The sequence below is a fragment of the Asterias amurensis genome, chromosome 16 (assembly GCF_032118995.1).
Source record: "Asterias amurensis chromosome 16, ASM3211899v1".
Lineage (NCBI taxonomy): Eukaryota > Metazoa > Echinodermata > Asteroidea > Forcipulatida > Asteriidae > Asterias > Asterias amurensis.
In genome coordinates, this window is record NC_092663.1 from 4,569,420 (window position 1) to 4,591,931 (window position 22,512).

Below are 22,512 nucleotides of genomic sequence, written 5' to 3' on the forward strand. Positions count from 1 at the left end.
TTGACAAATTGAGCTCATGTTCACAGGTTTGTTGTTTTATGCATACCATGTTGAGATACATCGAGTGAGGAGACTGGTCTTAGACAAACCAATAGTGTCCAATGTCTTTAAAGGCAGTGGACACTATTGGTAATTACTATTGGTAATAATTTATGCCATAAAACCTTTCTTGGTGACGAGTAATGGGGAGAGGTTGATGGTTTAAAACATTGTGAGAAACGGCTCTCTCGATCTGAAGTGCCATAGTTTTCAAGAAAAAGTAAATTTCCACGAATTTGATTTCGAGACCTCAGATTTAGAACTTGAGGTCTGGAAATCAACCATCTATGTAACCGCACACAACTTCGCGTGACAAGGGTTATTTTTCTTTCATTCATATCTCGAAACTTCGACGACCAATTGAGCTAAAATCTGCACAGGTTCGTTATTTTATGCATATGTTGAGAGACACCACGTGAGAGGACTGGTCTTAGACAATCACCAATAGTGTCCACTGCCTTTAAGGCCGTCGGACATTCCCCCTCCCTATAAAACCACATCACTCCCGAATCACTTGATATAATGCATACTATGAAAAATCAAGGTTTGGGCAAAAGTCTCGGGGAAATGATGTTTGCATGAGTATAGGCCAACAGTAGTCGGTAACCAAAGTGACCAGTTCTTATAAATATTTCGTTAAAGTTCTTTACACCCCCACCCCACCCAAAACAAATAAGAACAAGTCAATAACCAAAAACACAACAACAACAACAGCATTGGGAAAATAATACAACAAATCTCATGGGGGGTAAACCCAGCGTTTTATACCAAATTTTGGTAAATAGTCAGATACTGACACATTCACAAGGGGCAATTAACACTGGCAAGTACAGCGTTCTTATCAAAATGTTTTTCAAATATTGAAACCCCACAAGGGTTAGTCCAGCATTTTTATCAAATTTGGGTCAAGCATAAACATTAATTTTTTTGCTGGTAGTGGCTGAAACTATACTCCGAATAATCAGAACGATGTTTTAGAAGGCCTACACATTTCAGTTAACGGCATATTAAAAGTACTACATGTTGAAGAGGCATATACATTGTAATAATAACAACACAAAATGCCGTCTGAAATCATGAATTGTTGTGTCTTCTTCTTTAATCATTTACTTAAGAGTTATCCATTGTGAAGGAAATAGACAAGTACAAGTATAAACAACTGTTTGTGGCACTTAAATAGGCTTGCTAGAAAATCAAGCAATAGAAGACATTTTGAAAAAGTTTAAAATTGTTTTTTATTTTACCAAGTACATATATTCATATGACATATCTGCTATGACCCAATATTTGTCGTGACATTTTTTTTGACTGTATGGCAAAAGTCCCATGCTTGGTCATCAAAGGCAAAAATCACCCAACGTTTTCCCTATTCGCTGAAGTACTTTTTTTATGTAGTCTAAAGTATAATTCTTCATAGCAATTACTACCAGGGACCAACTGTACAATTCTGCTGAGCAGAACATACTATATCAAAGCACAATTAAGTAGGGAACCAGCCAAAATGTTAACTCTCATTGTGTAAATTATGAACTGGTAACCCATTTTTGCTAAGCAAAACTGTCTGTGCTCATAATATTACTTCACAATTGACCCTTGGAGGTACATGTCATTACAACATCTTCTATTTACACACTTCTGCATCCCCTGCCACACTTGCCACTTCTCCTCCTCCTTCCCCTTAAAGTCATTGGACCCTTTCGGATCAGAAAAAAAATAAAAGTTCACAGATTTACAAATGTAAATGAAAGACTTCTCTTTAAATATTATTCCATGAAATGCTTTACTTTTTGAGAAAAAAACAAAACAACAGAAATTCTCGTTAACGAGAATTACAGGATTTCTTTTAATAAACACATGTCATGACACGGTAAAACGCGCGAAAACAAGGGTGGGTTTTTCCGTTGTTTTCTCCCGACTCCGATGACCGATTGAGCCTAAATTTCCACAGGTTTGTTATTTGATATAAGTTGTGGTACACAAAGTGTGGGCCTTGAACAACACTGTTTACCGAAAGGGTCCAATGGCTTTAATAATACAACAAATATTTGAAAGGTAACATAAAGAACAAGATATATATAGGCCTATACAACATACATTTCTGGGCCTTCATGTTCAAAACAATAATGTACTCGGAATTTATTTAAAAATTAAATCACCATTAATTTTTTATAATTTGCAACTACAAGATCTCTAGGATACACACTAGAACTTTAAAAGCTTAAAAATGTGTTGAATTTTTGCTGATTGAATTAGGCTTTATAAACTGCTTACCAACCAAAAGAACCTACCGTATAAATGCAACCTTTTTTTTTAATGACCCGCATTGGCACACCTGAACAAAGATATCACAAAGTAGGGAAACCTCTAGCATACAGCCACAAGGATAGATAGCTCAGCTGGAATAGAGCCAACACATTTCTGGAGGCTGTTAGATCAAACCACACTCCAGTAATTTTTTCTTTGATGAACCACAAATCATTGTAAAAGTTCCATCACAATGCTTGTTTATAATTGGTGTAAAATCATTTAAAAGTATATACCCATTGTTTTAAAATTATGAAAAAGTCTAATTGTTTGACCAAACAACCGCTTTACCCCGCTCTTTCCCTTCTTAAGACAAGAACATTAACTCTGATTTTAAAAGTAATGTTACATAGTTACTTGGTTCTGTTGTGAGGTAACCCATCTAAACTGTGTGGTATAGGACATCATAAAAGAAGATAAGTTAGTCTATAGCCCCTTTCACATGAGAGCAATTTAGCAAGACTCCCTTGCTAACTTCTTCCAAGGCTGTACAACTTTTGAAAATGTACCATGTGTGAAAAGACAATATAAAATTATCGTGAGTTAGGGGAGCATCTCAAATACCATGAACACTCCCAGAACTTCCACTGTGCGCTTGTTCCGATGGGGGCTTAAAAGTCCACTGGTATTATTGTACATATTATAAAGGGGTGGGGGGTCATGGCTGAGCGCGGTTAAGAGCTAAGAATTCAAGCTCTGCTGATTCTGTTCAGCAGAGTGTGGGTTCGAATGTCGGCTGAGACATTTGTGTCACCGAGCAAGATACTTAACTATTATTGCTTCTCTCCATCTCCTCTTCTTCTTTGACCTCATCCATACTTCCTCCTCTTACGAATATCTTCAATGCCCTGGGGAAGGGATTGATGCGCACATCTAGCCACTCCTCCACGGTGATGACATGGTAGACAGTGGTCAGAGCAGCGTGTAACCTTTTCGGTTTGAATCCAATTGACTTGCCAAACTGTAGAACGTATCAAAGGACGAAAACATAATACTTAGTGTGTGAGGTTGTGGTGACACCATGTACAAACTCTCTTTAGTGAGTAGGGGCACTGGCTATCTGAAAAAGCCTGATTCTGGTCAAAACAAAAAGCTGCTTAGCTTATTAGAATGTATTTAGTAAAGAGTAAAACAAAAGCGCAAACTCTAAAACAAAACTCTAAGCGCAAAAACAGAACAATGAAATACACAATGAGAGAAAGTTAGATTACAAGTAAGCAGTTTCAAACAAAGTAGTTTTTAATTAAGTGAAACTTTGGAAATAAGGCCATCATGAACTTGACTATTACATAATTGCTCTATTGTTTTCCTACACGATTCCTATTTGGCAACTCAGGGCTATATGCTTCGTTTTTGAAAGGGCAAGGGCACCAAGGCATTTTCTTCTTGGTAAAGGGCACCCTATGATGAAATTGCAAATTTGTACTGGAGCATTTCAAGGTCTGCCCCGGTGCGTTCGAATAGCTTTTGACTTCATTCCAGGGGCTCACACCCAGGTCAGCCCTCAGTGCCCTGCTTGTGGAGTGGGTCACTTGGGGGCAGGCCCCAGGTAAACTTCTTCACTACGAGAGCGGTTAGTGGTCGTTCATTTAGCTCTTGTCAGGGGCTCACCCGAGTGAGCACCACGGGGTAGACCCAGGGAAGCTAAACGGACCCACCCAATGAACTTAGCTGCCAGTATGTTTTGAACAGACCATGGATGCACCATCTGCCTCAATAATTAACCGTCAGATATTTTGTTTATGCCTCTCATCACTTTCTAGTGAGTGAGGCATAGTCCAATAACCAATATCTCCTTTCTTTTCTTCTTGTTTTTTTTTATCGTGGAATGGTATGTTGAAACAAGCTCTTAGCTATCCCTATGGGATATTATGCTTGTCTTTTCAGGGGGCTCTCCTTAAAAAAAATAAAATAACACAGAAATCCAGTAAACCCAGGCCTGATACTTCACGGAGAAAGCAGAGGCGATTGCCTCTGTTGCCCCTTGTCATTGCCTTGGTGCCCTTGAAATGCTCAAGTAAAAATGTACAATTCCCTCATACATGTAGGGTGCCCTTTGCCAAAGAGAAAATGCCTTGGTGTCCTTACCCTTTCAAAAACGAAGCATACAGGCCTGTAAACCAGTTTTGTATAGATTGTTTTCCCTTTTTTTTGTCATGATTGAAACTTTTGCTGTAATTTGGCCATTGGCAATGAGTGTAAAAGCAATTGACTAAACTACATATCTATCTATGAATGACTTCATTGAGTAGCTTACCTGTACCCGTTGGGTATTGCTAGTTCAGCCAGATCTCCATTATAGGGGAAAGTGTCTTCGTACTCGACCAGTAGTCCTGTCACTCCCCACTCCTTGACTTTGGCAATCAACTAAACACACAGAGAGAAAACAGAAACTAATTTTAATGTTGTTGTTACAGTGATTTCCAACTTGTTTTAGAACCATGCTGACCCACCGAAGTGAGTCAGCCTGGAGTAGGATCGAAGCCCAGGAACAAGCTAGAGAGGCATGCGGCTAAGAACATCATAATGAATATTGGAAAGACAGAGGGTGTACTCACCAAAAGGGAAGGTGTCCGGTACCGCTACTTCTTGTGAGACGAGATGCCACCTCGGCTGGAGAGGGCCTTCCCTGCCATCAGAGCTGCACGGCCTGCTCGCCCCTCCTGTTGTGGAACATCCTTTAGGTAGCAAGACGTGAAAGTACAGCATGCTGCTTTGATGATATCCTCAATGGGAACTCCCTTGAAGAAAGCCCATGATGTAACCATTGCCTGGACTTCATGAGCATTGGCCGGGTTCACTGAAGGCGTAGGCCAGTCTGCTGCTGAGCCGGATTTGATCGCCTGAACAATCCAGCGGGTAATCGTATCCTTAGATGCTGCCCGGTAGGGAGAACAGAGGTGATGAACAGCTGTTTGCACTCTCCCCTCTGAGGTCCTTGGTGCGACTGAAATACTATTTCAGCCCCTGCACAGGGCACCATAGTCTGTCTTCCGAAACCGAGGACAGAGATTTCAGTTCAGGCACAAAGATATCAGGTGGTTGAAAAGATGGGAATTGGTTTTTGGTAAGAAAACCCAGCTTCAGAACAAGGCGAACTCCACTTGGGTCCCAGTGTATGTGGCCTGGGTCAATCGTCAATGCATGGAGTTCGCTCCTCCGTCATGTAGTTGCTGCTGCTAGGAGAAAGGCAACCTTGATGGATGCTTTTATCAGGGATACCTGGCGCAGGGGTCCTCGTTAGGAACTCGAGAACCTGAGTTAGGTCTCACTGAAGGAACTAGCTTCCGGCCCGGGGTGGGGCTTTATTGTTCGAAACTGATGACCAGTTGGTAAACCTGTTGTGTATTGCTGCAATGGCTGGCCAGTAGAGGAGACAACACGATTTTCTTGGAAGAGGTGGACGAAGAAATCGTCGATCACCCCTACAGGAGCACTGGTGGGATCCACAGTCTTCCTTCCCCACCATTTGTCAAAATGGTGTAGTCGGCTAATGTACACCTCCCTGGTAGGTGATCGACGGCTGTGTACTGCTATTGCTGCAGCACTCTCCGAAAGGGATCTCATGGTACAGCCCAGCAGGTCAGGTGTCGGTCCCTAGGAGCCAGATGCAGAAACCCTGATGACGGTTGGAATAGGATGTCTGGCCTCTGCGGAAGTATCATGGGATGGTGACAAGAAGTCGGACAAGCCTGGTGAACCAGGGTTGGCGGGGCCAAAAGGGTGCAATGAGCAGAATCTTGCTACATGTAGCACTCTCGACACTATAGCCTTATGAACATTTTCTGGAAAATAGGATATGGTCACATTTTTTGAAAAATTTGAAACGTTCACAACCTTGTGAACATTTTCTGGAATAGTATGATAAGTTCAAAGGTTCAAAGGCTTATACCTTGTGACCCTTTACTGTAAACATTTGAGGTCATATAGCCTTGCGAACATTTTCAAGAGAAAAAAAGATTAAGTTTACAAGCCTTGTGGAGATTTTCTGTAAAAAAAAATGATAAGTTCACAAGGCTATATTAGCCTTCTTAACATTTTCTGCAATAATTTGAGCCTTGTGAACATTTCCTGTAAAAACTTGATAGCCTTGTGAACATTTTCTTAAAAAGTATGACAAGTTGACAAGTGAACATTTTCGTTAAGCCTTGTGTGCTAAGCAGATTGTGCGTGAAAATGTTTGCAAAGCTACAGCCCTATGTGCTTCACAGATTTTGTCTGAAAAAGTGTACAAATTAATTTTGAGCCAAACTCAAGAAATGCAGAGGGCTATATAGCTGTAGCTTTGTGCAGTTTAGAGCAAATTGATAAAAATGCAAGGCTTTTTAAAGTAAACCTTGATGAAAAACATAATGGCAGAAATATGACAACATAAAAACATTATTCATTTTTCATCATTTAACAACCTTTATTGGCTAATGTATGTTTCAATGTGCTGTTCAAGGAGCTTTGGACATTAAATTTGTGTAATAAACTGAATGGTTACTACATGTAGATTGGTTATTTCTCAAAATAATAATCTATAGCATAAAATCTTACTTGGTAACAAGTAATGGGGAGAGGTTAATAGTATAAAACTTTGTGAGAAACGGCTCGCTCCGAAGTAACGCTGTTTTTGAGAAGGAAGTGATTTCTCAGTAAAATATTTAAATTGATTTCACGATCGGGATCTAAAACTTCGTGTGACCATGGAGGAAGGAATAGAATGAGCTCGAACGACCCTCAAAACCGCAGAGTAACAAAAGAATATCCTGACAATGCCCCCTGTCTGACCAGTGGAAAAAGATAGGAGACCTCCAGCTGGACGGCCGATTAACAAGCAGGATTAGATTTCTTTGTGCAGAACATGCAGTACCGCCGCTCTGCACCGTTGCCTTTGTGTAAAGTTGAATCATTGGAGACCAGAATTGTGAATACACACGTTTCCATCTACCATTTGTGGTGTTTCACTGAAACATCATGGCATATTTTTTCATTTTTTGTAACTTTCCGGTCACTAGCGGTGGTTCAAAATGTTTGTATAAGCACACGAGGGTGGTTGGTATTCAATTGTGTTTTTCGATTTGGTGAGCACAAGTGTACACAATTTTTATCAGGTCTCATAAGAGTTGTTTTTCTGTATTATATCCATACGACATACGACACCATGGTTGAGTGAAGAACCAAGTGCACACGTGCAAACTCACACACGCAAACTCACACACGCCAGGTCGCCCATTGTCTGTATAAGGTATGTGGGTGATTACGAGGTGTTGTTAAACGACCGCGGTACCGCACGTTCGACTTTTGATGTCCCTTCGTTCGAGCTCCTTCTATTCCTTCCTCCATGGTGTAACAAAGGTGTTTTTTCTTCCATTAATATCTCGCAATTTTGATGACCAATTGAGTTTGAATTTCCACATTGTGCATACATATATATGTTCAGATACACCAAGTGAGAAGACTGGTCGTAGACAACTACCAATAGTGTCCAGTGCCTTAAATATAGCAGACAATGTTAGAAACATAAAGTAAAAGGAAACCACACAATTTAGAGGGATATTTTTGTGTGAACCATTAAATACATATAGGATTTGAGGGATTGCATGGTGAGGTATCAATGTATTTTTGTTTGCGGTAACACCATGTGTGTATCTACTTCCCAGGTAGGGTCAGTCTCCTGACGTTGACTAGAGCAAGCAAGTCGAATTGTTGAGACCAATTCAGAACTGACTCCGCGGCAGTACAGATAATTACGATCCTATTTAAAGCTAAAGTAGTAGTCCAGTCTAATTTCTATACCATCCGCCCTGGTAATAGTCATAAAGCAAGGACAGTTCTTTTCAGAACTAAGAAGTCTCCTGAACCTCTGATTATCTACTCCACGGAAGTAGAATAAAGCAAGAAAGTTCTCTAAGAACAAACACTACATGGCAAGTAGATACACACATGATGTTATCGTAAACCAAATATACATTAAATACTGTCAAGAATTTATATCTCTTTTACTAGGTTCTAGTTTCAAGTTTGATTGAGATGATTACTTTACACATATTGAACAAACGACACAGGCTCAAGTACAGGGCCAAATTTCATGGCTCTGCTTACCGCCGAATTCTGCCCTTACGATCATGATTCCTCGCTTACGTGCTAGCGCCAAATTTCTGTGCTAGCCATGAGGTGTACATGAAGTTCATTTAATCTCTGTTCACCCAAAACAAGGTTTTTGTGCTTCCATGTTAGTAACATGTGTGTGTACATGTACCTGTGGCATTTCTTCTGTTACTTCCGATTCTTGGTGCTGGACTTGAGGTGTACATGTACATGAAGTTCATTTAATCTCTGTTCACCCAAACAAGGTTTTTGTGCTTCCGTGTTAGTTACATGTGTGTGTACATGTACCTGTGGCTTTTCTTCTGTTACTTCCGATTCTTGGCGCTGGACTTGAGGAGATGCAGTACATTTATCATCGGATCCGTTTACCTTCTTTAATGGCTGGAGCGCTGCAGAATCAACACCCTCATCATTGGGGCACTGCCTCTTCATGGGGAGAGTTTGCTTTCGACGACTCTTCTGCTCTTGTTGTTGGTGTGCCTCCCTTGCGTCTGCAAGAAGCTCTTTCTCATATTCAGTTAGATTCACTCCTACGTGTGTAACACAAAATAATATCAAAAATATGACTTTATTACAAGAAAATTTAAAAAATTTTTTTTTTTATAAATGGGTAAGTGAGAGTAACCCGAAAACATTTTGGTTTTTGCTTAGAAACACGCGTATGCAGGGGGTTTCGCACAGGCTTACATGTAATTGTCATGTGACATACAACTTGATATGGAACCAATGGCTATCAGAAAGACAAAAAAAGACAGTTAAAGTCACCTGGAAATAGAATTTTTTTCTTCAAACATAAGAGTACCGGTATACATGTACATGTATGTTTTTGAACAATAAATAATTTTTTGAGTAATTGTTTTCAAAGATTTATATGTTTAAAAAAATAAATAAAGTTGTGTGGGGGGTGACTCCGCCTAACCCTTTTGTGACGTCAGTCGAGGCAGACTTTGCCTCGCTCGTAAATGGAACCCACATACGTGCCAAGACATTTAAGTCCTAGTCGTGAATTTGTATGTTTTGAAAACAGGTTTTTTCCTGCATTTTTCCGGCAACGTCGACTACGTGTGTATTGCTGAGACTGGATGCAGCAAAACAACAAAAGATGGCAGCAAACACTTCAAGCGATTGTGCTTTGAGAATCCATAATACAGACACATTTTGACATAAGAGAAAAGTTCTTTTCTAGAACATGACGCCATCCAAACAATTTTTCCAGATAGTGGGGAAGTCAAATGTACCTGAAATTAAGACGTAACGAAACTTAAGGACACTTGCCTAACAGGTATTGTTTCAACTTTGAGGGCATGTTTTTAGCTTGCGCCAAGCGTCACTTTCTTCTGTTGTGTTAGCACTGCATGATGCGATTCAACGCGCCTCGAATGACGTCACGAACAGCGCCCTCTGGGTCAGGCTTATTTTCAAATTTGTAAATAACATGGAAACTAGTTTGTTTAAACCTTAGTTAATTGTTAATTCATATTCCACTCCTCAAAACAGATATTTTAATGACAAAAGCTTTATTTTGACAAAATACCACTTCCAGGTGTCATGCTTTTAAAACGGTTGTATGGCTTCTGACTGGCACCCCCGAACAAAGATATTGACAAAATAGGGACACCGCCAATTAATAGGGCTAGATAGCTCAGTTGGTAGAGTGCCAGCACGTTAATCCGGAGGTCGTTGGTTCGAATCCCACTCTAGTCAATTCTTTGTTCAACCCCAAAAATCATTTACAAATTTACCCAGTCAGTTTCCCTTGTGGTTTATAATATTGATATCTGAAACAAAAAGTCGCATCCCCTTAAGGTGATCCCCTAGCTGCCGCTTCCCAGGTTGTATCGTAGTTTGGGTGTAATCCCTGGCTACACGGCAGATAACGGTTGTATGGCTTCTGACTGGCACCCCCGAACAAAGATATTGACAAAATAGGGACACTGCCAATAGGGCTAGATAGCTCAGTTGGTAGAGCGCCGGCACGTTAATCCGGAGGTCGTTGGTTCGAATCCCACTCTAGTCAATTCTTTGTTCAACCCCAAAAATCATTTACAAATTTACCCAGTCAGTTTCCCTTGTGGTTTATAATATTGATATCTGAAACAAAAAGTCGCATCCCCTTAAGGTGATCCCCTAGCTGCCGCTTCCCAGGTTGTATCGTAGTTTGGGTGTAATCCCTGGCTACACGGCAGATAACGGTTGTATGGCTTCTGACTGGCACCCCCGAACAAAGATATTGACAAAATAGGGACACCGCCAATTAATAGGGCTAGATAGCTCAGTTGGTAGAGTGCCAGCACGTTAATCCGGAGGTCGTTGGTTCGAATCCCACTCTAGTCAATTCTTTGTTCAACCCCAAAAATCATTTACAAATTTACCCAGTCAGTTTCCCTTGTGGTTTATAATATTGATATCTGAAACAAAAAGTCGCATCCCCTTAAGGTGATCCCCTAGCTGCCGCTTCCCAGGTTGTATCGTAGTTTGGGTGTAATCCCTGGCTACACGGCAGATAACGGTTGTATGGCTTCTGACTGGCACCCCCGAACAAAGATATTGACAAAATAGGGACACTGCCAATAGGGCTAGATAGCTCAGTTGGTAGAGCGCCGGCACGTTAATCCGGAGGTTGTTGGTTCAAATCCCACTCTAGTCAATTCTTTATTCAACCCCCAAAATCATGCTTTTAGTGAGGTGGATTAAGGACAAAAAACACAAAGATCGTGACACGGCAGACAAAAGCACCAAATTTTCACCATCAGTTTGATCCGTAGATTTAAAAAAAGTCACGCTCCAAAAAATCTGAGCATTGGATGACCTTGAATTACGTCATTATGACGTCATGACGTCTTTTATAATGTATTAAAGCAAACGCAAATACAATAGTTGGATTTCAACATGCCAAAATTATGTTTCTGAGGCCAAGGAACTTAATGAGGGTGGTATTAGTTTGTAACAAATTAATATCCTTTATGGTGACTATGTTGATGCTCAAAAAATTGCAATGACCTTGACCTTATTATGATGTAATATATTCAAAATGGCAGTCATGTATCCTTTAAAGGAACACGTTGCCTTGGATCGGACGAGTTGGTCAAAACAAAAGCGTTTGTAACCGTTTTTTATATACTGCATATGGTTGGAAAGATGTTTTAAAAGTAGAATACAATGATCCACACAAGTTTGCCTCGAAATTGCGTGGTTTTCCTTCTACTGTGCGAACTAACACGGTCGGCCATTTATGGGAGTCAAAATTTTGACCCCCATAAATGGCCGACGTGTTAGTCGACGAGGTAAAAGGAAAACCACGCAATTTTGAGGCATGTTTGTGTGGATCATTGTATTCTACTTTTACAACATCTTTCTACCCATATGCATTTTATAAAAAACGGTTACAAACGCTTTTCAAAGACCAACTCGACCGATCCAAGGCAATGTGTTCCTTTAAACAGCATAACTTTAGCTATGTAATGCCGATGCAACTGATTTTAGTTGCTAATTATAAATGTATCAGAGGCCAAGGAATCGAATGGCAATGTTCTTGTTTCGCTGAAACAAACAGTTTTAAGATTGTGTACTAAATTTTTATTTCTTTAGCATATAATGGTGTAAAATACGTCATCATCACTCAGGACAGATCAGTGGTTTGTATGAAAATATTTTATTATATTTTCAGCTTATGGTTCTGATGTCTAGCAAACCAACTTTAGTAATATTTGAAATTAAAATTTGATTTTGGATTGAAATGGTTTTGTTTCAGTTTGAGACAATGCAATTACCATATAAATATACAACTTTGTAAACTGTTTTGGGGCCGACTGGTGTCGAAAATGTCCTACGATGACCAAACCACGGATTTGTTTTGGAGATAAAAAACACACAAGTATAAACACCTTGCATCTGGATTGAGTCTGGTGGTGTTAAACGAATGGTATCAGGATTTGTATCACTCACTCAGTTAGGTTTGAAACCGGAACATGTTCAAGCTAACTGGTCAGAGCCTAAGGACAAATTGTACAACGATTTAAGCTCCATTATCAGCAAAGTCCCAGAGCAAGATCCAATCTTCATCCTCGAAGATCTCAACGCCAGAGTTGGTGCCGATCAAAATCCTGGTCTTCCTCACAGCGGAAAGTTATGAATGAAAACGGTCAACGCCTGCTGCACAACAATCTCTGCATCAACACTTTCTTCAACACAAAGCCCCAGCACAAGGTATCCTGGACATGCTGGAGACACCCTATAGATCAAAGCATTGGCACCAACTTGACCTCGTGCTCACAAGAGGTAACCCGCAGCTCCAAAATGCAGGCTGTGATACAGACCACTCCCTTGTGTGCAGCAAAGTAAAGCTTCAACCAAGGAGAGTTCATAGATCCAAGAAGGCAGGGCAGCCTTGCATTGACACGAACAAGACTCACAACCTTGAGGTAGTGGAAGCGTTTGTCCAGGTCCATAAAGATGTCTTGCCAAGAGTACCCAATTCCGATGTCAGCGGAAGATGGGAACACCTCAGGGATGCTGTCTACAATGTCATTGGTTCGGCAAGAGGCTAATCAAGTTACCCGTTTGGTTTGAGGCTCATGATGAGGAAAAATCAACTCGCATAGAAAATACGAGAGGTAACCCGCAGCTCCCAAATGCAGACTGTGATACAGACCACTCCCTTGTGTGCAGCAAAGTAAAGTAAAGCTTCAACCAAGGAGAGTTCATAGATCCAAGAAGGCAGGGCAGCCTCGCAATGACACGAACAAGACTCACAACCTTGAGGTAGTGGAAGCGTTTGTCCAGGTACATAAAGATGTCTTGCCAAGAGTACCCAATTCCGATGTCAGCGGAAGATGGGAACACCTCAGGGATGCTGTCTATAATGCCATTGGTTCGGCAAGAGGCTAATCAAGTTACTCGTTTGGTTCGAAGCGCATGCTAAAGAGAAATCAACTCGCATAGAAAATAAGAGACGCACTCTCTCTGCATACAAATGCTCACCTTCTGTGAGAAACTTGCATGCACCATGGACCACGTGAAACCGAGTCAAGCGACCGCAAGGCAATGCGCCATTGACTACTGTGCCCAACTCTGCTCTCAGATCCAGACCTCTGCTGCCACAGGAAATGTAAAAGGTATGTACGAGGGACTAAAGTAGGCCACCTGAAGATGACCGCTCCTCTGAAGTTAATTACCGGTAAGGTCCTAAAGAACCCTGTGAAGCAGATGGATCGATTGGTGGAGCACTACTCAGAGCTGTACTCCAGAGAGAACAATGTCAACACAGAAGTTCTGAACAACATAGACTGCGTGTGTATCATGGACGAACTGGACATGAACCAAAACTAGAAAAACTTGGCAAAGCGCTGATCCACTCTCCCCGGGAAAAGCTTCAGGAAAAGATGGCATCCCCGAAGTCCTCAAGTGCGTAAAACGAATCCACATCAAGGATCTGCATGATATATTTTGCCAGTGCTGCAGAGAAGGTACAGTGCCACAAGACATGAGAGACGCCAACATTGTCACTCTCTTCAAAAAAGTAAGGTGACGGGAGTGATTGCAACAACTTTCGCATTGACCTCTTCTTAGCATTGTGCACATGTTGTGGGGAAACTCTTTGCTTGAGTTGTCCTAAAGAGAATTTGAATTCTTTGTGAAAGAGTCTACCTAGAGTCTCAGTGTGGTTTCAAGCCAAACTGTCGACCACTGACTTGATATTCTCCATCAGAAATTTGCAAGAAAAAAGTAGGGAGTAGGGAAAGTCACCCTACATCGCCGTATAGACCTCACCAAGGACTATTCTCTAAGATTGGTTGCCCTCCTGCTCTGCTTTGCATCGTTAAGTCTTCTTTCAGGAGAACTTTACGGGGTTCATAGTTTCAGTGGCTCAACATCTGAACCCTTCGACCTCTGCAACAGTGTAAAGTAGGGTTGTGTCTGGCTCCAACCCTTTTGGCATTTTCTTCTCTGTTCCACCCAAGCATGCTCTTAGATCAGCCACAGAGGGCAGCTACCTTCGTACGAGGTCGGATGAAATCCTCTTCGACCTCTCAAGACTCTAAGCAAAGTCCAGAGTAGAACGAGATGCCTTAGAGATTTCCTGTTTGCAGACGACACAGCCATCACTACACACACACACCAGATAACCTGCAGTAGCTCATGGATCGATGTTCTGCAGCTTGCAAAGACTTTGGACTTGCCATAAGTCTTACAAAAACGCAGGTAATGGGACAGGATGTTGATGAACCACTGTCTACCAGCACCACCAACCATGAGCTTGAGGCTGTCCATGAGTTTGTGTATCATGTCTCAACCATCTCCGACAATCTCTCACTTGTATAAGTAGAACTCAAGAGGCGTATAGGAAAGGCTGCCACAACACTCTCCACGCTTACAAAGAGAGTAATGATGTACATGTAACAAAAAGCTTTCAGAGCATACCAAAGTCCAGGCTTAGAAGGCTCGTTTGGTGAAAACGCTCCTCTACGGCAGTGAACCCCGTACCCATAGGCTCCCGTTAAGAGCATACACTCGACGCCTCCCACATGCAACGCCCGAGGCGCATCCTCTGCATCTCCTGGAGAGACCACATACCAATAACACTTTGCTTGATAGAGCAGCAAGTCTCAATGTTTACCCTCCTCACGTATAATGCCTTGGCTGGGACATGTCACCAAGTGGAGGACGGACGGACGTATCCCAAAAGACCTCCTGTATGGAGAGCTGGCATCAGGGAAGAGGCCGTTTGGTAGACCCAAGCTGCGCTACAAAGACACTTCCAAGTGTGACACCAAGTCACTTGCAACTAATACAACCACCTGGGAAGCAGCCACTGCAGACCGATGCGCCCGGAAGAGAGTTATTTCCCAGTTTGAGGAATACCTGTCGCAACAGGCAGATGAGGGATGAGTCCAGAGGAAGGCCCAGCCTCAAGCAGTTAGAACAGCTTCATCTTTCACCTGCAGTTACTGCGGCAGAGACTGTCATTCCCGCATTGGACTCTACAGCCATACCATACGCTATTCCGTAGCCGACATCCAATTCCAACGGCACAACTCCGTGGTTCTCAAAGATTGACGGATGCCTACTACTATTAATACAAAAAGTTTCATTTTTGACTCTCTGTGAGACTTTTTTTGCAACATTTCCTTTGAAGTTTCCCATAATGCGCTATTCAACATAATTAATCTACCCTATAACCTATATCCGGTAAGAATAATTGTGTTTCATTGTGTTAATGTGGTTTGTTTTGGTTGATAGTATATTGTTTATGATATCATAATGACATCACGGTATAGATCAGTGCCACGGTAATTCCATACACTGTATGCACTCAAACAGATTAGCATTTTGGCGAAGCCACACGACATTAATGTTGTTATCAAACTTTGTGTTATTTGTGTAGTGTTGATGATGATGACGTCATAATTACATCACTACACTCACCATAAAGGATATTATTTTTTCAAACTAATACCACCCTAATTGAATTCCTTGACCTTTAGAAACATAATTTTGGCAAGTAGAAATCCCATCGCATGGCATTTTCCTATGCTTTATTTACAAAGAAGTTATGACGTCATAATGACGTAATTCAAGGTGATGCCATTCTCAGATTTTTTGGAGCATGACTTTTTTTAAATCTGTGGGTCAAACTGATACTTTGGAGAAAAAATGGTGCTTTTGTCCGCCGTGTCACGATCTTTTCCTTAATCCACCTCACTATTTTAAAAGGAAACGAGTGTCTCGACCGGGATTCAAACCCACACTCAGCTGAACAGAAACACCAAAGTTTGCATTCGGTGCTCTTAACCACTTGACCATGCCACATGGCTGCCAAGATAAGTTGGTAGAGCACTGGCATGTTAATCCAGAGGTCGTTGGTTCAAGTCCAACCCTAGTCAAATTTTCTTTGCTTAGCCTAAAATCTTTTTTATATTACCGACTTACGTACCTTGTAAACATTCTTCTCTTAAAACATGTCCGCTACACGCTGAGTGGTTTATAATGACCTGTCTACTGATCATTTGTTGCTCTTCCAGTTCCTTGAGAATTTTGGACAGGTCATCATCCCTTCTTTTCAACTTCAGCTTCAAAGTTTCCACTTCCTTACGTGATTCCCGTAGCCTAAACTTGGTCTCTTTAAGTTCGCGTTCCATATTTTCAACAGATGCACGACCTATCATCACTTTGTGTACTGCTACCTTTGATCGACATTTGTCACCGTTGTTTGGTTCTTGTGTCACAACACCAGAATGTCCAGTGACGCAAAGTTCATCCGTAACGAGGTTTCTTGATTCCGGGTTTGATGGATACAACCGCAAGGATTGAGCAGTTACTTCGGACTTCTGTTGTTGAAGATATGCAGCAGAACCATCATTTCTATTGAATACTTCCTGTGGTCGAAATGTCCGATGTTTGTCACTGTTCTTTGGTTCTTGTGTCACAACACCAGAAAGTGCAGTGACCCTAAGTTCATCAGTAACAAGGTTTCTGGATTCCGGGTTTGGTGAGTGTACGCGTAAGGATTGTGCAGTTACTTCAGACTTGATTTGTTGAATACAAAGATCAGCAGAACCATCATTTCCATTGAATACTTCAGGTGTTCGAAATGTCCGATGTTTGTCACTGTTCTTTGCTTCTTGTGTCACAACACCAGAAAGTGCAGTGACCCTAAGTTCATCCGTAACAAGGTTTCTGGATTCCGGGTTTGGTGAGTGTACGCGTAAGGATTGTGCAGTTACTTCAGACTTGATTTGTTGAATACAAAGATCAGCAGAACCATCATTTCCATCGAATACTTCAGGTGTTCGAAATGTCCGATGTTTGTCACTGTTCTTTGCTTCTTGTGTCACAACACCAGAAAGTGCAGTGACCCTAAGTTCATCCGTAACAAGGTTTCTGGATTCCGGGTTTGGTGAGTGTACACGTAAGGATTGGGCAGTTACTTCAGACTTGAGTTGTTGAATACAAAGAGATGCAGCAGAACCATCAGTGTCAGTTCTATTGAATACTTCCGGCGGTTGAAATGCAACTTTCTCATCGGCATTGTTATTATCACGACACTGTGCCTTGATTAGGAGTATTGGCTTTGGATGATTTTTTGGCTTTCGTGGTCGGCGGATTGGTTCAGTTTCCGTAATCACTGTAGGGACTGCCTTGGCAAGGAGCTTGTAACACGTTCCTTTTGGACCATCTCTCGGATGGAGTCCTATGCGTATGTGTAATAAATGAAAAGAAATTTGAAAACATACATTATTAAATCGAAAATCAAACATATAAGTCAAAACTGATTGTTATACCTCTGTACAAATTGTGAAGTTTGATTGGCAGAGAACAAATCATGTGACGCGCAACAAAAACGCATGTTACATGTACATGGCTCGACGGGCCAGGTAACATGAAAAGTGATGTACATGTACACAGGTGCACATCAATTGATCGTTCCCAGCGTTGGTCGATTTCCAGCGCTGTGTACGAAACAATTACACAGGGATTTCGAGGGAATCTTTTCTTGTTCGTCTGCTTATTAAACAATGAAAAGTCCGTTGTAATAATGTTTGACGATGACAACAGAACTTCGAGAAGAGGAATAACAATTATACAAAGGTATAACAAAACAATTGTTACACGCTGTGACTGGGGTCTGTGGGTTTTGTACGCTCTCGAGGGGAAATGGCACCCTCGGCTTTGCCTCGGGTTCCATTTTCCCCCTCGAGTGTACAAAACGCCATGGACCCCCCCCCCCAGCATGCAACATTTGTATATAATTGGTCTATTGGATACTGGTTGTTTGTTCCAGATTAGACTTGGTGCAAGACGTTTCTCGTTTACCTTTCACGCACAGCGCAGCCGACCCACTCATCCAACTAAACAATATCTATCCACAAACACCTGATTTAGTCCACGAACAATCCTGTAAGCAACTTTCTGGTCTGTGCGCATGATCTGCTTGTGAACTCCCGAGCACATTCCAACCATGTCGATGCATAACTCTTGCGTAGCATTATTAGCATAATTTATCATAGTCTGGTATCTGTACATGTTTGGTGTGCAACATTGCGTACTCCCGACGGATGCATGCCAGTTACCAGGCTGGCCTGCTCATTGTGCGGAGAGCGGTTTCCAGTTTTGTGCGTGCATAGTATTCTCTTGACCAACACGTTGAATATGCATGTTAGGTCACATAACTCAATCATGCACACAGTCCAAGATGTTTCTCGTTGAGGCAGTCCCTTCCTGGGCTAAGTCAGAATAGTGTTACGGGCGGTTAGTGTGCTATACCATGAAGCTACACACGCTTGCGCTGTTGGTTAGTGGAATGAGCGGATCGGCTGCACTGTGCATGAAAGGTGTAACAAGAAATGTCTTGCACCAAGACTAGTCCCAGATAAGAAGCATGGTAAAGTTTAAAGTCTGTCAGCAGCTAATAATACGGCTCATTAGGCAGTTGTTTTTATCCTGATTCATTGGCATTAATGGCACTGGACACTAACTTGTAAACAAGCAAAGGAGGGTTAATGATAGTATAAAACTACATTGTCAAAGACTGGTCAAGCACCAAAGGTGTGTCTGTAAAAGCAGTGGACACTATTGGTAATTACTCAAAATAAATATCAGCATAAAACCTCACTTGAAAACAAGTAATGGGGAGAGTTGATAGTAGAAAACATTCTGAGAAACGGCTCCCTCTGAAGTTGGAAGTGACCTGCTCTTCAAGACCTCAGATTTAGAATATGAGGTTTCGAAATCAAGCATCTGATGAAAGCACACAACTTTGTGTGACAAGGTGTTTTTTTCTTTCATAGTTGTCTTGCAACTCAGACGACCAATCAAGCTAAAATTTTCACAGGTTTGTTATTTTATGCATACACATATTTGTTGAGATACACCAAGTGAGAAGACTAGTCTTTGTCCAGTGTCTTCAAAGGTTTAAACATGTTAAAAGCACTGGACACCATAGTGTGCATAGTATGCATAGTGTGCTTTCAGATGCTTGAATTCTGAGGTCTCAAATTCAATTCAAAATCTTTAATGAGAAATTACTTCTTTCTCAGAAACTGCATTACTTCAGAGCGAGCCGTTTCTCACAATGTTTTATACTATCAACAGCTCTCCACGTCACTAATTATTTTAAGTAATAACCAATAATGACACAGGTGTCACGACTGGGACTCGAACTATCAATCTGCTGCAAACAGAAACACCAGAGTTTGAATTTGGTGCTCTTACTACTACTCGGTCATGACTCTTCCACTAGATTGAACATGATGAAAGGCTCTTTTCTTGAAGGCACTGGACACACAGTGTGTAATAAGCCCGGTCCATACTTCCTGCGAATGCGAATTCTATACCAATGTTGACGTCACAAATTCGCAACGAATTATTCGCAGCAGTTCAACTTTGCTCAACTCACTTGTGAATATCGCTGCGAAAGGAGGGTTGTGACGCCAAATTCACACCAAATGCACTTCCCGTTCGCATTCGCAGGAAGTACAATGTATGAACCGGGCTTTAGTACCTGTCGAAAAGACCAACTGGGGTAATTCTTTTTCTCACTTGATGCATCCCAACATAAATGCATAAAATAACAAATCTGTAAAGGTTTGGGCTCATTTAATCAAAGTTGCAAGAAAAATAATGAAAAAAAAAAAAAAATGTATTGCACAAAATAATTTGTGTGCTTTCAGAATGACTGAAACGTACTTCAGACCTGAAGTCCTTTTCGTATTCAAATAATGTTCTATGTATTTTAGTGAGCTCTTGAGCTAAAAGATTATGCTTCTTCAGAGGGAGCTCTCTTTTGCTTGTTACCAAGTAGGCCTTATTGTTTTATGCTAATTTTTTTTGAGTCGTTATGAAAAGTATCCAGTGCCTTCAAAGGATTGGGGTACTTTTTGTATCACAAAACACAAAGTCCACAGATTTCATCAAACTTAGACCATTTGAAGATAGTATGAAGCTTACCTTAAAATATTACCAGGTGAGGTGCTGTAGTTTTTGAGATACACATATGAGAAAAAAGATGTCACAAAAATCAAGTACATGCTAATAAAATAATTTTTGTCTTTAGAGAAAAAAATTGAGACAAAAATTATTTTCAAGACTTGTAATTACACATTTCTCAAAAACTACAGGGAACCTCTGCAAGTAATATTTTAAGGGAAGCTTTCTAGTTTCTATCATCATTGTTTTCAAACTGTGTGAGTTTGAAATAAATCTGTGAGAAAAAGAAAAAAAATTCAATTGAAGTTTACTTGGCTTACCATGTTGGTAATCTTTCGACAGAAAATGATCACTACAGACAGAGTGGTTTGCAGTGGGCTGGAAGTCCTCTCTCCAAATACTAATCTTCCATTTCAGCAACAAGTCTGGATCACTAGGTGGGAATCTGTGTAAATGAACAAAATGAAATAACAATATACAACAGCATTTTAAAGCATTGGGGAAGGTCTAACCAAGAATAAGCCATTTTGAAGGTATAACAGTGTCCATTGGCAAGCTCCCTTACGGGGTTACGTGTACGTGTAGCTTCAAGCCTCAACACTAAAGTAATAATAATAATAATAATAATAACGAAGTCTTATATAGCGCACGTAAAAACCACCCAAGGTACTCAAGGTGCTGAGATTATACAAACCTTTAGAAAGAGGTAATTGCAGTGATGGATTTTGAGACCCAATTATTAAGCACCTTATACATGTATAAAGGTTTACAAGGTGCTACGGCGCATACAGCAGCCACAGCCAGGAACACCGGGGCGAACCCCTTCTCTTTTTGAAAAGTGCACTATGTGTTACACAACACATGGGACCAACAGCGGACACAAGTGTCACGGCTGGGGATTCGATCAGAAACACCAGAGTTTGAATTCGGTGCTCTTAACCTCTCGGCCATGACACTTCCATAAGTAGGTAAGTAAGTAAATACAGGACACACTACTGGTAACTGTCAGAGACCAGTCTTCTCACTTGGTGTATCTCAACATGTATACGCATAAAATAACAGACAAATCCGACCTAGAATGTAGAACACTTTTCAACTTTACCAATAACTACCCAAATCGAAAGTTCAATTACTGCGCAAATAACTCTAAGTCTAAGTGCTTCCTTCGACGGTGCAACACCAACTAATTTAAGTTAAGTACTCGTTATTGGTCAACAGAACAATTGGAGCTGTTAGTGTTGGTTAATATTTAATAATGAAACATTGTGAGAAATGGCCATCTCTGGGAGTCTGAAGAAACTTAGTTTGGAGAAAGAGGTAACTTCTTACTAAAATATTTGAATTGAATAAGGACCTCAGCTCAGCTCAGCTCAGCTGCGATCTCGAACTCAACCTGCAGTGAAACTGAAACTTGAAAGCACACAACTTGTGTGACTTGAAAGTGTTTTTTTTTTCTTCCATTATCCTCTCGACCAATTCAGTCAAAAGTTTGACAGGCTTGTTATTTAATTTTTATGCATTTATGCTAGATAAAGCAATCTCACAACAGAGTTCGGCACTGAGCACACATTTGAATACGGGAATCTGGTTGTAAACACAACAAATTAAATATAAATAATAACAAAATGATCCAAATTTAATGTTATTTAAAAAAAAAAAAGGAACGTTACAGAATTCGGTAAGAAACAAAAATCGTGAAGATCACAGATTTACACGAGATTTACATCGCTCAGTGGTGAGCGTTTTAGCCATTTGTGTCTTGGCATCGATAGCGCTGCACAATCTTTGCTTACAACCTGCCAGCAACTTACGTAACTTGTTGACACAATGACAGGTCAGTAAACCATTCTGTAAAATTAATTTTAAGATAATGGTGCCTAGATTCGAACTGCTCAAGCCTTACCTATGAAACGAGACATTGCTCAGTCGACTACTCCGGTTAGTACAGCCGTGACATGCACACGTTTTAGGCATCGTTAAGAAACTGCCAAGAAAGGTAAATTAAGTAGACATTAATCTGAGTCAAGTCGCTCTTTTTAAGTTTTGTTGATCTCGGTTTGCGATTGAGGAGTGCGCCCTCTGTTGAAGCGTCTGTTTGATCGCTGGGGGGTACCCTAGACTGGCCCCAGTTCTTATCCGCATAGAGGATAA

The 22,512-nt window shown here is 41.0% G+C and overlaps 1 protein-coding gene and 1 long non-coding RNA gene across 2 annotated transcripts; both read right to left on the reverse strand.

The window, feature by feature from the left end:
- Positions 1–815: 815 nt before the first annotated feature.
- On the reverse strand, positions 816–6,179 carry LOC139948885 (uncharacterized). The gene is made up of 3 exons (XR_011787500.1): positions 4,902–6,179; positions 4,601–4,710; positions 816–3,304 (listed from the first exon to the last, which is right to left on the reverse strand). It is a non-coding gene; the product is annotated as an uncharacterized lncRNA (long non-coding RNA).
- Positions 6,180–6,668: 489 nt separating this feature from the next.
- On the reverse strand, positions 6,669–22,401 carry LOC139949264 (uncharacterized). Its single transcript, XM_071947660.1, has 4 exons — positions 22,265–22,401; positions 20,682–20,806; positions 16,370–17,626; positions 6,669–8,966 (listed from the first exon to the last, which is right to left on the reverse strand). Exons 1-4 carry the CDS (start codon positions 22,333–22,335, stop codon positions 8,605–8,607), a joined length of 1,815 nt encoding a protein of 604 aa, XP_071803761.1. The 5' UTR covers positions 22,336–22,401; the 3' UTR covers positions 6,669–8,604.
- Positions 22,402–22,512: the final 111 nt, after the last annotated feature.

What these genes read in the sequence shown, in the direction of transcription:
- LOC139949264 (XM_071947660.1), bottom strand. Translation starts at nt 22,335, where the DNA reads ATGCCTAAAACGTGTGCATGTCACGGCTGTACTAACCGGAGTAGTCGA. An exon ending in GTCGAAAGATTACCAACATG is followed by an intron (nt 17,627 to 20,681) that starts GTAAGCCAAGTA and finishes ACATACGCATAG; the next exon opens with GACTCCATCCGAGAGATGGT. An exon ending in AAGAGAAGAATGTTTACAAG is followed by an intron (nt 8,967 to 16,369) that starts GTACGTAAGTCG and finishes TTACACACGTAG; the next exon opens with GAGTGAATCTAACTGAATAT.